At 42.4% G+C, this 17,178-nt stretch overlaps 1 protein-coding gene across 1 annotated transcript; it reads left to right on the plus strand.

The window, feature by feature from the left end:
• Window positions 1-272: 272 nt before the first annotated feature.
• Window positions 273-12,062, plus strand: ctdspl2b (CTD (carboxy-terminal domain, RNA polymerase II, polypeptide A) small phosphatase like 2b). Its single transcript, XM_080502009.1, has 13 exons — window positions 273-439; window positions 4,246-4,436; window positions 5,252-5,390; window positions 5,490-5,639; window positions 6,220-6,468; window positions 6,575-6,671; window positions 6,873-6,984; window positions 7,095-7,181; window positions 7,395-7,457; window positions 7,542-7,621; window positions 7,828-7,954; window positions 8,625-8,720; window positions 8,828-12,062. Exons 2-13 carry the CDS (start codon window positions 4,269-4,271, stop codon window positions 8,891-8,893), a joined length of 1,434 nt encoding a protein of 477 aa, XP_080358135.1. The 5' UTR covers window positions 273-439; window positions 4,246-4,268; the 3' UTR covers window positions 8,894-12,062.
• Window positions 12,063-17,178: the final 5,116 nt, after the last annotated feature.

Below are 17,178 nucleotides of genomic sequence, written 5' to 3' on the forward strand. Positions count from 1 at the left end.
ATGTATCATTGCCATGTCCAGTGATGGTAAAGATCGTGCCGTGGGTGTGCAGCTCGTGTGGTTTAATATGAGTAATTTTGTGTTATTTGCCGCTGTGGAGCGGATCCAGGGAGGTAGGCAGCCCTCAGATCGCTGCTGACAGGAGGAGAAAGCAGCGATCCGCGCCGCAGCCCGCCCGCCCGCCCGCTGTTTGTGAGAGGTAAGGGGGTGTGTCTGTGTCCCATACGGGTATCTCCCTCGGAGAGACCGAGCAGAGGCGGGAAATGGCGCCTGGTAACACAACGGTGTGTCGTTTCGGAGACGGCCCTTGACTCGGATCGACTGAGGGGAAAAAAGTCGGGAGCAGAATCACGAAAACAAGCCGAGTCTCCGCTGCGATGCTTCGTCGACATTGAGCCCAGCACCTTCGTTATTTTTGGATACTGCGGATCACTGTAAAGTAAGTCGATGCGTGTTTTTCTTTTTTTTTTCTCTTTTTTTTTTAATCCCATGCATTCGTCTCCTCTGGCGTTCGTTTATGTAATATTGGCTAACGACGGGGTGAATGTTTTGCTTCCCTGCCTTGTGCACATCTGTTCGCCCGCAGCGGCGTTTCAACGGGGGGGCTAGTGGCTAAAGCTAGCCGTGCTAACGGAGCCACGGGCAGTTTAAACACGGCCTCTGGCGAACCGGGCTGATTCCCAGTCGACCGGCTAGCTCGTTTAATTTCAGCCCCCCCACCTCCTCTTGTGTTTTTAGCCGAGCAATAAACGCGTTTCTCTGTGTCAAGCATACAAAGCGCGGCTGGTTAAACAATGATCGTTGAGCGATCGCTCGGGCAATGCTAGTTTGCTTTGAAGCTAACGTACAAATTCGGCATTCCTCAAGCGAAATATCGCCTTTCCCGTTTAACGTCAAACATTCAGCGGGACAACCGCGCACCTCGAAAGATGAATGGAATCTCGTCAGCGGCATTGTTTGTTAAAGATAAACATGATGGGATTAGCCGATAAGGCGACCGTGTTTTGATTAACGATGTCTGACGAGCTTCACTGTCAATTAACACGGACTCCGGGGCTCACCCATCGCGGGCATACTCGGGTTGAAATGGCAGTAAAATGTGGACATTTCTTTCTATAGTCAGTGTATATTTTCAGAGCTCCTGGATTTAATGAGACTTTCCTCGATTTACGATGTCGGACTGGCTCTCCAGCGGTGAGTTAGCCTGTGTGGGCTTGGTTTGTTCACAATGCTAACGCTACCTGGAGCTAACCCCGGGTGCCCGGCGGCTGTATTTACAAAATATTGCCGCTTTTCGAACACGACAACGCCGTGCAAAGATTCAACACAAACCCACACTAATGATGGGAATCCTCACATAAACACACCTCTCGCACGTTTGAAACGGCAGCGTTTAAGCACGTCGAGCTCGCTGCTCCGTTAGCCTCATCGGCTTGTTAATCGACACTGTTTGATGCCACTTTTATCAACGTTTACGTCTTTTGGGGGAACTTGACAATAGTGCAGCCTGTGAAACTGTAGCCTCTCTATTGACTGTGGACTATGCGGCACCCTGTATGCTTCCCCCACTCGGCTCGGCTCTGCCTCGGGGTGAGTGTTGCGGGTTTGGACGGCGGCTGCTCGCAGGGCCTCGCTGGTCTCTCCTGCTAGCTGAGCTGCGGCTGCCTCTGCTGCATGCATGTTCTTATTTCCCGCTCACTGGCTCCTGCCTCGCTCTGTGCAGGGTCCTCTGTTCGTGGCCGATCGACTGCAAAGGTGGATGTCTTCCAGCTCTAGGTTCTCCTTGCCCGACATGGCTTTTTACTTTTTTTGGGGGGTTGGGGTTTTTAATATAACAGGTCTTTCGTGTTTTTAAGTCTTTAATCAAGAGCAACTGGGAACTCAGGTGTGACGTGAGAGACGGACAGTGTCCAGTGTAAACATAAATAAGTGAAGTAACTTGATGTCATGGAATCTCTAGAACAGCCCGTGCAAACACCTTAGTTTTGCAGGTTTTTGGTTATTTACGTGTGGAACTGATAGTAGCAAACATTGTTTGTTTGTTGTGTTTTTTTATTAAAATATCAAATTGATGAGATGGAAGATGTGTAAAAAAAAAAATGCAACAACCCTGCGAAAACAAAGACAAGCGGATGTTATATGGACACTATTTGCAGGATGGTGCAGATTAATTTCTGCCAGTTAAACCAGCACACCTGATCATGTCAGGTATTACCAGTGTGTGTCCTCCAGGAATTGGAATTGGAAAAAGAAGTGCCTCACATATTTTTTCAGTTCATCACAGAAATATGAGCTCGGTCTGTGTTCTCTTGCGTTACCTAATAGACTTAATGACAGTTTGTGGAGGAATTCGTTTTAAAACTAGGTTTTAGTCAGTTAATGACAATAAGAGGAAAACACATTTATCTTGTGTAGTTTTATAAAGCTTTACAATTTAAGGCAGCATGGTCAAGCATCGTTTTTTTTGTTCCCCCCCAAACGACATTTCAGGCTATTTACCAGAAGGTCTGTAAAACATGCTTCAAATAAAAATGTTTCAGGATATCATCAGATGTTACTGTAATGTGGCCCCTTGGTGTCACTGATAGAAAAACCTCAAATTTTATTGCAGAAAGATTTATCTCCCAAGTTGGGAATAGTTTATTTTGAAAGTTGTTTTTCTTTCTTTAAATTACAACAGAATTCAAAGACATGCTAAAAACAAGGGAGTGCTTTATACAAAAGTTGTCTTGTGGCAGATTTAAGAACATTAAAAGAGGCTTAAAGGCCTAAAGCTGATTAAAGATAATGAGTTTTAATGTCTTGTCAGTCATTGGAAGCCTCTTGGGTTGTACAGACTCCTGCCAAGTGAAAACAGCTTGAAAATAAGTCCATATTTATTGATATTATATAGTTAAAAACTGAGAAGTTGCACCAACAATGAGCATCCTCCTGAGCTTCCTCCAGGGCAGTGAAAAAAAAATACTGCTTTGTTATTTTAGTGGTGCTAACATGAGGAAATGAAGAGTTGTTTTCAGTGCTGCAGAGCCAAAGAGTGGAAGATGACTCTACATACTGTACGTGTAGCTAAGCTCCAGTCCGGCTGTTTTTTTAGTTTTGTTTTTTTTTTACTCTCAATGGTACACAATGTACTATTTATGTTTCCTAAAATAATGTCACTCTATCTTCAATCACATGTGGTGAATCTGGATTACAATCATTAACGAGTTGTATTACAAAGTTACTCCTTGCAGTGTCGTGTATCTGCTGTGTTTTGCAGAAAAGGAATACATAAAAAAAATATATGTATATATTTCCACACGGCTTTTTGAGGTTGGATTATGCAGCGTTTCCTTCCTGAAGTTGTATTCTACCCCCCTGATGTGATTTCACTGTAGTTCTCGCTCATTTTATCCTCCGAAGAAGTCGCAGCTCTCAGACTTGTTCCACTTTTGCTCTTCGCCTTCTGGCAACTGCAGTGTTGCTATGTAGCTTTTCTTTTTTTCTTTTTTTTTTTTTCCCCTTACTTTTTTTTCCCTCTGCATTTGTCTGGGATTGGGCAACAGCACGTCCACTTTTGGATCGCTGGTGTAAATGTAAAGCAGATGTAGTGCAGGGCATTTACAGTACGTGCGATGTACGGTGCGCGAGGAGACGAGGGCTCCTGACAGGTTGTGGATATGTCCGGACACATTTTTAGTTACGTAAGCGTGAAGGGCCTGGCATGCTCCGCTGGCAAATTCTCCTCATTCTGAATTGTTTTGTGGTTTTCCCTCCAGTACCGTGCAGCATTCATGAATGACTGTACTTCTTCAGAGAAAATGTTGGCACATATAAATTCTATTTAATCACGACTCTTAATCAGTCATCGCACTCTGTGTACTTTGTTTTGTTACGTGCACTCAGCCATTGTTTAGTTCTTGTTGAACATGTGTAAAGTAAGATCCTTGGTAATACTCTTTTGTTACCGTTGAAATAAAACTAAATCCAGCTGTGGCTGCCGTGATGCACTGATGTAAGTGAAATGGGATCTTGAATGCATCCAGATGTTGGCAAAAACGCGCATCAGTATTACAAGTAAATACACTTATACACCCTGCAGACTTCATTTTTAAAAGGCAAAACAACTGAGGGTTGTTTTATAAATTTTTTTATTCTTCAACCTGCTGAAATGTATTTTCTTCGTCATGAATTCATGATCACATCTAATCCCTCTATTTCTTTCTCTACATCTTTCTTTTTTTTTTTTTTTTTTTTCTCAAACAGCCTTACATGTGACTGCAAAAACAATGAGGCTGAGAATGCGTAAGGCGTCTCAGCAACCGAACCCCACTCTGGCAAGCCGCCCGTCCAGAACCAAGCGGAGGCATTCAGAAGTCGAAGAGGACACTCCCACCAGCGGAGGGAGGGGATTGTTCTCCACCATCAAGAAGTTCATCAGAGGAAATGCTGTTAAGGTAAGCAGCTCCTCTGACCCCAGTAAGCCAGACCCTCCCCCACCCCCACATGGTTTAATCATGTCCAAATAGAACTTTCTGACACTTGTCTGTTTTGAAGCTGTATTTAACAAGGTGCTGTCCAGGTCTCAGGCTTAAATACAGTGTTTCTTGTGGCGGAGTGTCATGTTTCCCAAGAAATGTCTGAAGGAATGCAGCAGCTTGTCTGAGAACTCGGACTCTGCTCTAATTTTAGCTGCTGGCTCACAGAGTCGGTGTGCAGGGACGGGAGGTAGTAACAAGTGGAAAAGTCAACTTGGTCAAAATACGTTTTTTCCTATGGAAAGACACAAGGGCTTTTCTGTTCGCCTGGCATTTCTTTCTCATTAACATTCAATATAAGATTTTTAGGTTATGGATTTCTTGTGGGTTTTTTATTTATTTATTTTTTAACCAGACAGTGTTGTATGTAAGCTGACTTCTTCAAATCATGAATCTGTGAATGTGTAGGCATTGGTCAAACAGGTCCGTATCTCACAGTAATTCACTGTGTTTTACATGTGCAGCTTTCACTAACTTGTTTAACTGATCTCTTCATCTGTATATACATGCACAGGACTGTAATACATTTTTTGTGACAATAGGTGGCGAAACAAAGACATTCCCAGTTGACATACAGCATACAACAATAGTCATTATGGTACTATTTTGTCGACTTTCATCCCTCCAAAAAAACGAACTTGAGAGCTGGGGGTGCAGGACTAATGCACACATGTTTTCCCATGTTATTTAATGTTGCTCTCAATTTTTAACTGTTTGCTGTGTCGTTGGGTCAGGTGCAGCAGGAGACCCCGGCCAAGAAGACCCGCCTCCACTGTGATGTGGACAACAACCTCATCACCTCCACACCGACAAACGCTAATAACCCACGCAAAAGTATAGGCAGAGTGGGCAGGAGAGGCTCCATCAATGGACGTGAGTGGTAGCGGATTGTAATTGATTTATTTATTTTTACTGCACTATTTTATATTTACCTCCGTCAACATTTTCTCTTCCACTCATTCTGCTCCGCAGAGGCAACCAATCATGACAGGAGTAAGGAGAAGCCCAACGGTAGCCTGGACGAGACGACGGCTGTTGAGATGCCCACCACCCCCCCCAGGACCACCCTACTCGGGACCATCTTCTCCCCGGTTTTCAACTTTTTCTCACCAGCGAAAAATGGTAAACAAACTAGCCAATGCAGTCGAGCTTTCACTTTCTTGTCAAGAGACTTGCATGACTTGTGACTCGGCTTGAAAGGTTTTGGGTAAACGCACGATGTGCAATAATGTCACGAGTTGTGCTTTAAGTGTAGGATGTTAATGTCTCAATGTTTTGTATTCAGATTTGTTCTTCCAGGTTAATTTAAAACAGCTGTGCCTGTATTGTGTTTTTTTTTAATCTAATCAGTTTAACTCTTTTGTCTTTGGTAAGTGTTTTGTTTATTCTGCTGCTTTTTAGCCATCAGGTATAAAATAGTTGTGGCTGTCAGTGACAATATTTAAATCAAGTGATCGCTTAATTTCTGTGGATTGATTGCACTTTTCTTTCATATTTAAAATGGTCTCACTTTGGAATTGCAGAGCATGAATGCATTGGTCAGGGAAACATAACTCACCACGGTTGATTCAGTTTTGTTTTTTGCACAGATGATGCACTTGCAATATGTTTGAAAGTCTAATGGAGCCGACTGGGACAATGACTCTTAAAAGTTGGATTTCACCAGATTGGTCCTAAATGCTTCTTTGTGTCGGTTCTTCAGCCTCCTCTGGCTCAGACTCTCCAGATCAGGCGTTGGAGGCCGAGGAGATAGTCAAGCAGCTGGACATGGAGCAAGCAGTGGAGACGCCCACCAGCACAGTAACGTCCACGCAGGAACTGTGTGCCACCACCAACTTCTACTCCAGCGTATCTCAGCTGCCGCCTCTGCGACCGCCTCACATCCTCGAGGCCTCGCCAACAATGGAGGAAGGCGAGCTGGATGCTGATCCGGACCTTCCCCCGCTCACAGGTAGGAGATTTTTTTTTTTCTTTCCCAGTTTGAAGTTGTGACAGCTCCAACAATTGTCAGCCCTTCAGTTTCTCATCTTTTTTTTTTTTTTTCCTTTTGCTTCAAGCTCCAGGCTCCAGTCCAGAAATGGCTTATGTGGATGCTCCTCCTACAGCTGTACCACCAGAGGCAACCTATGAGGAAGACTGGGAGGTCTTTGACCCGTGAGTGAAATAAATAATATCTAGTACATAACAATCCAATTGTTCCTGAGTAAAAAGAAATAGAGTTTGACACATTTGTTTGCTCTCGTTGCTTCTTAACTGCTGATGTCAAATGACGTCACATACTAGCCGTTCCTGATCTAGTAAATCGGCAGCAAAATGCACATTTTAATCGTCTGTCTGCGATGTTTAATTTTGCAGGTATTTCTTCATCAAGCACGTCCCTCCGCTGACAGAAGAGCAGCTCACCAGGAAGCCCGCCCTGCCGTTAAAAACACGCAGCACACCCGAGTTCTCTCTGGTCCTCGACCTGGTCAGTGAGCTTTTAATGAATTGCTTTGATCTGTACTCGCGTTTTTAAATGTCAAGTGAGGTTTGCTGGGGGGGAAAAAAAACAAAGTGTTTTCTTTTCGTGTCAACTAGGATGAAACGTTGGTCCACTGCAGTTTAAATGAGCTGGAGGATGCTGCGCTCACCTTCCCGGTTCTCTTTCAGGATGTCATTTACCAGGTAAAGCGCTGCCTCCCTGGGGGGGTTGTTTCCATCTTTTTCTTGGTCCATGATACCACTAGAGGGGGGCAGAGTCAAAGTTCTAAACAGGCTTATGTGCAAACATACAATTAAGCAACCATGGAATTATAAATTCCTAAAGATGGTACATTTTAAAACCTTCGATATGTCCTATGCAAACCTTTGCTCACCTGCGGTTTGACGCTTTTGCAGGTGTACGTGCGCCTCAGGCCGTTCTTTAGGGAGTTTCTGGAACGTATGTCTCAAATATACGAGGTACGTCAAACCTGCCTACTTGTGATTACACATTATGATATAATCGTATGACTCTAAATGTATATCTTATTTTTCTTTTCTTAGATCATCCTCTTTACAGCCTCTAAAAAGGTGTATGCAGACAAACTCCTCAATATCTTGGATCCTAAAAAGCAGCTGGTGAGGTACGGTATCTTCTGTGCCAGTTACTTTACAGTTGCACAACAAACTTAAGAAGCTGATTGAAAAGCTCTGACGCTGCTGTTCAGGTGTCGGTGTTGTGGTTTTTCTGAATTATTGATTGTGCTGACCTTGTCACGGATTCATTTTTTCTCCACCCCCCCCCCCTCTCTCCGCCCGTCTTTCCTTCATCCCCGTTTTGTAACTTTAGACACAGGTTGTTCCGGGAGCATTGTGTCTGTGTCCAGGGAAACTACATCAAGGACCTCAACATCTTAGGCAGAGATCTGTCCAAGACCATCATCATCGACAATTCACCACAAGCCTTTGCATACCAGGTGAAACTCCAAATACTACACTGGAGCTTTTTTTTCCTGTTCGTTTGCGTACCGAGAGGTGTTTGTGTCTCACTCAATAAACAAGAGATTGAAATATAGATGTTTGCAGAGGTAGCAAAACTGCATTCACTCTTGTGATACTTTAAAACTGTAAAAAAAAAAAAAAAAACTTCTCACTAAAAGTGGAAAGTACGACAGCCAAGTCTTTATATTACACTTGTGGTTGCACGTAACCACAAGTTAATTTTAGGTGTAATGCTCAAAACAATATTCCAATAATTTATAGCTTTTTTGAAAGTAGATTTGATCCCCTTTTTAATGCAGTTTTTGCACATCTGGTGAACTTTAAACTCAACTTCATAGTTTGTACGTCTTTCTGAAAGAGCACATTGAACTCCATATAATGTTAAAATAAAATTTTAACTGCCACAAGTCCGTTTATTTTGGCACAGCCTAGCTATATTAGTTTGTGTTTTTTAATTCAGTTCTTTGGTGAGATGAGTTTAACTGCCCACCAGCCCAACAATATTGACGATTGTTTTTGCTGTGTCGTATTCTCTCCTTTCCCCCCCCCCCTTCCATTTCACAAAATAGCTTTTTCATCAAACTTGAGTCACATTGGAAGTCGACTTCAGTCGGCTACAGCTGACACCTGTCTTTATCTCTGTAGTTGTCCAATGGGATTCCCATAGAGAGCTGGTTCATGGACAAGAATGACAATGAGCTGCTGAAGCTGGTGCCGTTTCTGGAGAAGCTGGTCGAGATGGTGAGCTGTCCCTTATTCTAAGTGTCATGCCGCTAATGCACTGCTCCACTTCAACGCATCTAATTTCTGATTCCCCCCTCTTTCCTTTCCGCGGCAATCCCCGTCAGAACGAGGATGTGCGGCCGCACGTCCGGGAGAGGTTTCGTCTTCACGACCTTTTACCTCCTGACTGAGCTCCGCCAGATTTTCACACAACGGGACAACATGAAAAGACTGAAAACAACATGCGTGTAAAAAGCCTCTCTTTGGATTACAAACTACAACATTGCCATTACTTTTAAAAGATTTAGTCTTTTTTGTCCCCCCCTCCCTCCCCCCTGTTGTTTTTAAGTCCACCATTGCTTTTTAAGAAACTTCAAAAGAGGAAAAAAAACATTTTTAAAGACCTGGGTGAAATTTTCTAAAAATCAAAATGCATAGCTGAGCTCAGCCACATTCTGAAAATGCCCAGGTTGACTCCTGCTTTTGTCAGCGACTCTCCGGCTGTGCAGCCACACATTTGGCTCCACACTAAATTAAAAAATTCTCGGTGCTGGTCTGAGTGGATGTGAAAATGCCACCTGGTTTAAGAGGAACTCCACCCGAACAAGAGTCCCTGAATCCAAACCACCACCACCCCCACCACCCGGTGCTCACGCTGTTGACACTGACTAATCGAATTACGACACTCTGTGGCTACACAACTTTTTTTTTTTCTTTTTCTTTTTTACAGGAATGACTGACCTGCAAATCAATCTGTGTATGTTTACTCCTGGCCACACACATACACACACAACACAACACGCACTCACTCAGTGATTTGGTGTTTGGGCAAACCTAAAATCTGTAGCCTTTATAGAAAAAAGAAAAAAACAAACAAACAAAAAAACATATGCATTCCTCCGTAGCTCTGTCAAGTTTCTATTGTTGGTTGCCGTTTTTTCTGGTAAAACAGGTGTTTTGTTGGGGTTGTTTCTTTTTAAAAAGAAGAAAAGAGCGATTAAAAAAAAAAAAAAAGTTTTACTTCTGTTTGTAAGATATGACGTTTTATCGTTAGCCTTTTTCCTAATAGGAGAACGTGGGTTCATATTAACGACGGTCCACTGCTTAGTCAAAGGAAATGGATTTATTCCAGGACTTGATAGCTCTAACAAAATAGAGGTTTGAATCGGCGTGTTGGCTTCACTGTGGACACAACATGGCTCCTTAATTAAATGTTAAGATTAAGAATCTTCTTTACCTGTAAATCTGACATATTGTAACGGTTTGAGGGCATTCATTTTCAAGTGATGTGTCGACATTATCCTTTCCCTAATGATGGTATTTCATTTTTTTTTTTTTTGTCTGTAATCAGTATTGCCTTTTTTCCCTACTCATCAAGTATTCTGGCTGAAATCAGAGCGCAGTTTCTTTGTTGTACAATTCGATGGCTATCGGTAGCATTCTGACTTAATGTAGCACCTCCCTGCCAGTGTGTCATGAAGTCGACCTGTGAACGGCCAGACCCTGAACCGGCCAAATCTGGCACCAGCAACATACACCGTTACTGTCAGTTTCACTGACTGCCCCTCCGACCACCTCTCCCACCATTTTTCTGTTGAGTTTTTTTTTTTTTTTCTTTCTTTCGCTCACTTCAAAAGTATGGTGTTTTAAGAATGATTACTCTATGAATGTTTTAGCCTATCTCCAGCCAAACTGGCATTTTCACTCCTCTGTTGTTCCTCCTAATTTATTGGAAAGTAAAACACAGAAAGCAGGAATGTTGATGTTCAGGCAACTTTACACGCCTAAAAAAAAAAAAAACCTGGTGGTGATGGATGTTATCAGGCACCTGCCAGGTTGAATGAGGCTCTTCATCGCCTCTAGTTGACTTGAATTTGTGATAATTTGGCTGTATTGAGTTTTTTATTTTTATTTTTATTTTAAGTTCACATTCAAATCAAAGTGCATTTTCACGTTAAAGTAAATGGAATTGCCTGTACAGTGCCATAACCTTTCCTCTCCTCACGAGTTACCCCCGTGTGTGTTCTCCCTCACAAAACGCTTCGATGGAAAGTGACAATCAGACCTCAAAGCTCTGCAGATGCTGAAAGCAGGACCCCCCCCCCCAATGTGACTCTGCTGAGTCGTACCTTCCAAGACGAATCCAGTTCTGCCCAAACAATCCCCGCTCCTCACGCGTCCTGTCCAGAAAGGGTTTCTGTCTTCTTTTTCTTTTGCCTTGTCTCACGAGAAATGTAGTCTTTTTATTCGAGTGAAATTGTTAAAGGGCACAATGATGTCTGCTCTGACGGGATGTCACGAGCGCACATGTCCAGACTATGAATGTAAAAGTGTACATGGGTCGAAGGCTCAAGTGTCTCTCCAAACCCACCCCTACCCCCGACCGTGTCCTGACCTCACAGGCCACAACAATCTGGATGAGGCGAGTCGGCGGCTCTATTTTCCCGCCGCTCTGATCCAGAAGAGGAATAGGAAACGTGCATTGTAGTCCCAGCCACTCCCCCATCCTGCCCTCATCACCTCCCGCCTTTCCGACTGCCATCGTTTTGAGTATGCAAGTCTCACTTTTGAGTGCGCGGCGTAGCCCGGGTGTGCTCGTGTCCTCGGTGAGCTGTGATCATATAAAGTTACGAAAATCATGGCATTTCGTTCTTTTCTTTCTTTTCTTTTTCCCTGAAGGATCAGCGGGAGACATTTGATACTTTTCATCCAGCTCATTTTTATGTGCATTATCGATTTTTATTGTACACAGAGTGTTGTACAATACATGCAGCTTCATGTTTAAAAAAAAAAAAAAAAAAAAAAAAAATCCTTAAAGGAAAATCTTTTGTATTTTTGATTTCAAAAGGCATGTCATATCTACTTTTTAAATGTATTAATGAAGATTTAACTTTACATCAGATGGAGTGTTTTTTTTTTTTCTTACAAATATCTGTATGTTTAGTTTAGCGCAATGTCACTGAACTGTTAGCATGTAGAGATTACAGCTTGCTTTGTGGGAAAGTCCTGAATTAAATTTTAATCATGGCACTTTTTCTGCAGAAAACGGCAGTCGTGTTAATGTTTTTTGCTTTTTTTTTTCTCTCTCTCGTTTGTTTTATAAATTTGTTTAAAAAAAATACCCGTTAAAGCCATTTTACTTGCGAGAATTGCTATTTGTGCTGAAGATGTATTTAAAAATGTTTCAAGACATCTTTGTTATCTGTCAGGCTGTATGCTATTGTAAAGTGTATATACAGTTCCATTGAATTTCTGAAACAAAGTTTTAAAGTGAAAACATCTTGCATGCTGTTTTTGCTTTTTTCACTACTTTCAGAAAAAAAATGAGGATTTACTAGCAAAAGTTGGTGACGTTTCACCTCAGTGCAAAATTACACACCTGACACTATTCTTGTTGGTTATTATAAAATAGGCCTCATTTCTTAACTGCCCATAATCAGAAAGGATGTTTCACCAGTCATGGACAACTGATAGTATCTTCAAATGGCATTTCACCAGAGTTGTTTCAGATCCATATGAAAAGATGGCCTGTTGTCTCTACTGTGGCTTCCTTTGAAGATTCTTTACTTTAAAGGCTTTTAACAAGAGGTTTTCTTAACATTAATATTAATTACTCATCAACTGAAACACTTGATTTTTCCAATAAAGTGGACACTTAAGAATCTTAAAAAGGATTATCCAGTAATGTTTAGGTCATTAAAGGTATTTAGCACTGGATTCCAGTGTTGGTCCCACTGCAGGAGCGGGGCTTCAGGATTAAGAAAAAAACCTGAGGTTGAACTGGGTTTTTCCTTTTATTTTTTAGGGAATTTGAAATCGGAGTGACAAACTAATATTTTTAAACAGAATTTTTAGTTAAATAGATTTTGACATTGGTGTGTGTGTGTGTGTTTTTTTGTGTTTTTTTTGTTAATCAAGAGACAAGGGGGAATATATACTCAATAATAAACAAGACTACAACATTTTGGCTCACACACACATTTTCACATAAGGCAAGAAAATTAGGCACAGCGATTTCAGAAGGAACTTTTTTCCTTTTCCAGGTCAGAATTTATATTTGTATTGTAAAGGTAACACTCGCACTTATCAGCTTGGTAAGATGCCAAAACTGCTATTTATTCGTATCGGACAACAAACTAAGTGAATCTGCCTGTTAATATTCTCCAATTTGGACATTGTTTAGAAACGTATGTTTACCGGCTATACAAAGAATAATTGAGTAATTAGTATTGAGGTAATATTCATCGACATCAAGCTAAAATATTGTATAACTTACCTTTACATTTTAATAGATAATTTTTTAGATGCTAAATTCTATTGAGAAATTGAATCGTTTTTTTTTTTTTTAGATTGCTGCCAACTTTACTTTTGTACCAAAATAGTTTCAAGGTAGATTAAAGTTAACATGAGTGACAGCTGCAGACTAGATATAAAGATCTACTAATTGATTAATTACCCATGCGTCTGAACAGCCAATCATGGCACGTTTTTATTTTTGGAAAACGTGATCAAATACAATACAGTAGTGAAATGTCACGTGTGCCCTGCTGCCGAGTTGTTGCGTGCGTGTCTCGTGGGCCCGATGCGGCAGATGCGCTGCAAAAGTCGCGCGCGAGCTCCGGTGTCGCGTGTGTCGTCCTCCGACAGCAGCGCTCAGGTTTCACACTTAATCAACACGGCCCATCAATAATGCAGCGCCGGCGGCCGTGCTTGTTGCTGAAATCCCTTCTGCGTTCATCATTTCGCACCTCCCTTTCCCGCTCCGCCGGTGTCCTTAATTACGGCGCTTTCGGAGTCGGTGTCGAGTTGCAGGGCGGCGGGGAGGCGGAGGGAGGGAGTCGGCCTGCGGGGTAGCGGTCCGGCCGGAGCGAGCAGAGCTCCTAGGAACATGAGGGGAGAGTTTAACGTGATGAACCCGGTTCCTCATCCTCTTCTACTCAGCATCTCCTCCACATCAACGGGATAAAGTCACCGAGTTTACATAGCTGTTATTATAACCGGATGACAAAACCACAATGTGGTCTTCTTCCCCTGTGTTCATGCTGGCCGTCTTCTCTGGTGAGTACAATATCAGAAAGCCTTCAAAAAAAAAAAAAAAGATCGTTCAAGTAAAACAATTTACCAATTGTGTGCAGAGAGGATAGTCACAATCTGTACTCAAGTCTGCTTTCAAAACTTACTGGTTGTTTTTGAATCTACCATTATGATTTACCTTGCATCATCAATAGCAGTTTAAATGATTTGTATTAAAATCTACATTAACGAGACACATTTTAAAGAAATAAAAAGAACAAGAACAAAGTGTATAAGTGTAATGTGTATATTTATGAATGTGTATTTAATGGAGGTGGGTACATCGGGTAAAGTCTTATTAGTGTTCTGTATATATTCGTAAGTAATAGATTTATTTATAAGGAGTTTTATGTATATCTATTTTTTTGTATGTGTATTTTATTCACACCATGGTTTTGACATGTCTGGAATGAATTAATAATGATGTAGAAATTTAAAATTCATTATCCATTCCTGCCTTGTATAAATATTATGAGATTGATAATTGATAAGTGAAGCTGCATCAATGACCCATCTGCCTCTGACAGCTCAGGGCCAAGGAGTGCTGGATTGGTGATTACACCATCGTAGAAAATTTAAATTCTCTGTGTTGTGAATAATCTGCAGGGATCATGTATGATGTCAAGCAAGTGTGTTCAGAACCCAGACTGGTAGAAAGGAAGACGGCCCACCCTGCCAGTGAGAGCAGCAGACTGGAGGAAGACATCCAGAAAGTTATTTCTCAAATTCACTCATTGTCTTCAGAAAATACACGCAGCCTCAACGCCCCCCCTTCGACAGCAGAGGCCGTTGATCTCAATGCATATTATGCAGTTCTGAGTAAGTTGTACAGCATAGTTGAGCCGCTGCTGAGAGCAAACTTCATCGACGACCTTCCTAAAACAATAGTTTGCCTTCTGTCCGAGAGAGAGGACTGTGGACTGCAGGCAGAACTAACAAAGACGGTGTCTCTGGAGTTGGGAAAGCCTCTGCTGGTGTTCCTCTCATCTCTGAGATCGCAGACGTGCGGCCCGCTGACCGCCGACGGAGAATCCAGCAGCTTCTTCAGGACTTACCTCAGGATGGGCGGGTCGACAACAGCAGAAGCATCCAGCGGTTTTCAGCAGATGGCCCTCAACATACTGTCCAGTCTGTCTCTTTCTGAGACCATGATGACTGTTGTGAGCGGCTTCACCGACTCAGCTGTGACATCCATGCTAGAGATTTTGGCAGTTATACTTCAGGTACCAATGGACTACATCAGAATAGCTTTACAGTTTGGAATTAAAGTCCCGGATTTAGACATGGAGACCTGTCAACAAGGTAATACATCTAAAAACATTCACAAGACCCAACATCATTACTAACTGTGGGATTCATATGGATTTTCCTATATGATTATTATTATGACAAAGTCTTGATTTTCTCCTTAATCCCACTGTCCGTATTTGCTTTTCTAGGAGATCTCAAGCAGCTCATTATGTGGTGAGTAATCAGATCAATTTATACATTTAATTTCTTATCACAGTTTCACAGTGGAGATTTTTACCACAAGTTCACTGAATGCATGTTGCTAGGTTCCACATCTTGTTACAACATTTATAAGCTTCAATTCAATATGATTTGATTTATATGGCATTAAAAACAACATTAACCCATGATGAGGCATTTGAAATGCCCCCTTCCCCAATCTTATTATATTTTGTACGGTTGACTTTTTAACATTTGTTTAAAAAAAACTATTTGATATATTATTTTATTATAAAATTATTTGAATGTGTTAAACTGGCCAAGGCCATGCTTATTTCAGAATTTATAAGTAAGAACAGAATGTCTGGCAAGATGTTATTCTTGTATTTTTGTTGAGTACCACGGTTCAATAATTTAGTGGCATTTCACAGTATGTTAAAGCAAGTAAGAAACTTCAGCTGAAGAAATGAAAAGTAAAAGCTGTCAGAACTTTCCTAAATTCTCAAAATTCAAAACTGAAATGATTTCACTGATTTCTTTTTGTCTTAGTAGTTTTGTATGAGAGTAATTGTAAAAATCTGTGCTTTGTTCAAGGGGAATAAAGCACAATGTGAGCTGGTCTTTTGGCGCCCCACTTATCGACATCCTGCTGGAAATCCTCCTCCCTCAGGATAAGTCACCGTACACTCATCCGGGGTCGGAGTGCCAGAAGTCTCCCAGTAGCCCCTTGCAGCGCAGCACCTCGGAAGAAACCCAGGACGCTGACTTCAGCCCTGAGGTCCTGTGTGAAAATCACAATTTGGCAAAATTCAATGACACGCTCTGCGCGGACGTCGTCAAAGATTCAGGAATGGAATCTTCTCTGTCTGTGTTGACCTTCTGCCAGGCGCTCAGTCCCCTCAGGCCCAACCAAATCGAGAAGGTGTGGAGCAACATGTGTTATTTTATTCAAGAGCTAACGAATCCGCTTGTCAGTAGGTCGTCTTACTGCGGCGTTGGGCCCACACCGCCTCCTCCCGTCACCGAGGTTCTCCCCGAGCCTCCTTCTGTACCTCGTCGAGTAGCCAGAGAGGCTTTCAACCTCAAGCAGCTCGCCTGCAATTACAACAGCTGGTTGGAAATGGACGAGGTGGACGCTGTTCATGTGTCTCTGTGCAGCGACAATGAGCCTGCTGAGTTTGTGAGCCGAGTGTGCGACAATGACTTGTTGATGAGGAAGCTACTCTTGGACAAGATGAACGGCTGGCTCTATGGATACTGTGCTAACTCCTCTGCAGACCTTGCACACATGGTCAGTCGGTTCTGTGTTTATGAGCAGTGGATCGAAAACATCGGTGTCTCAGTGGACTCCTCGCTGCTGCAGTTCTGCATGACTGTGGATGGTCCCAGACTGACCCAACACATCTGTACACACATTGGATTTCTGATGCTTTTAGTGTCCAACCCTGAAAACGGGAAAATAATTCCGAACTGCACAAACGTGGTCCCTCAACCACAACCTGCTGGCCCTGGTTTACTACAGTTGCAGTCTTGTCAGTACCATGAGTGGCATGATGTGATGCAGATCACCACAGACGGACTGTCAAAGTGCATCCTTCTGGATCAGGCTGGTTTCAAAAAAGAGATTTGCTCTAACAAAACCTTTTTAAATGCGCTTCTGCAAAATCCTAACATTAACTGGCTTGAGGAAGAGTGCGACACCTTCCTTACCTTTCAATACGATGAGCACGTGACGACAATGCCAACGACAACGCCAGCGCCAATTTTCAACCTATCAGACTGGTGTGACTACCACACGTGGGAGAGAAGGGTCGTGGACGTTTCTGTGGTCGCCCTTTGTTGGCAGCAGGATCAGCTTGCGTTTCAGGAAAAAGTCTGCTGCAAGGCGTCTGTGTTTGAAAAGCTGTTAGAAAATCTTCAGAACAAATGGCTTTCATCAGCCTGCTCAGACATA

The sequence above is a fragment of the Blennius ocellaris genome (genome assembly GCF_963422515.1).
Source record: "Blennius ocellaris genome assembly, chromosome: 1".
In the NCBI taxonomy this organism is placed as follows: Eukaryota; Metazoa; Chordata; class Actinopteri; order Blenniiformes; family Blenniidae; genus Blennius; species Blennius ocellaris.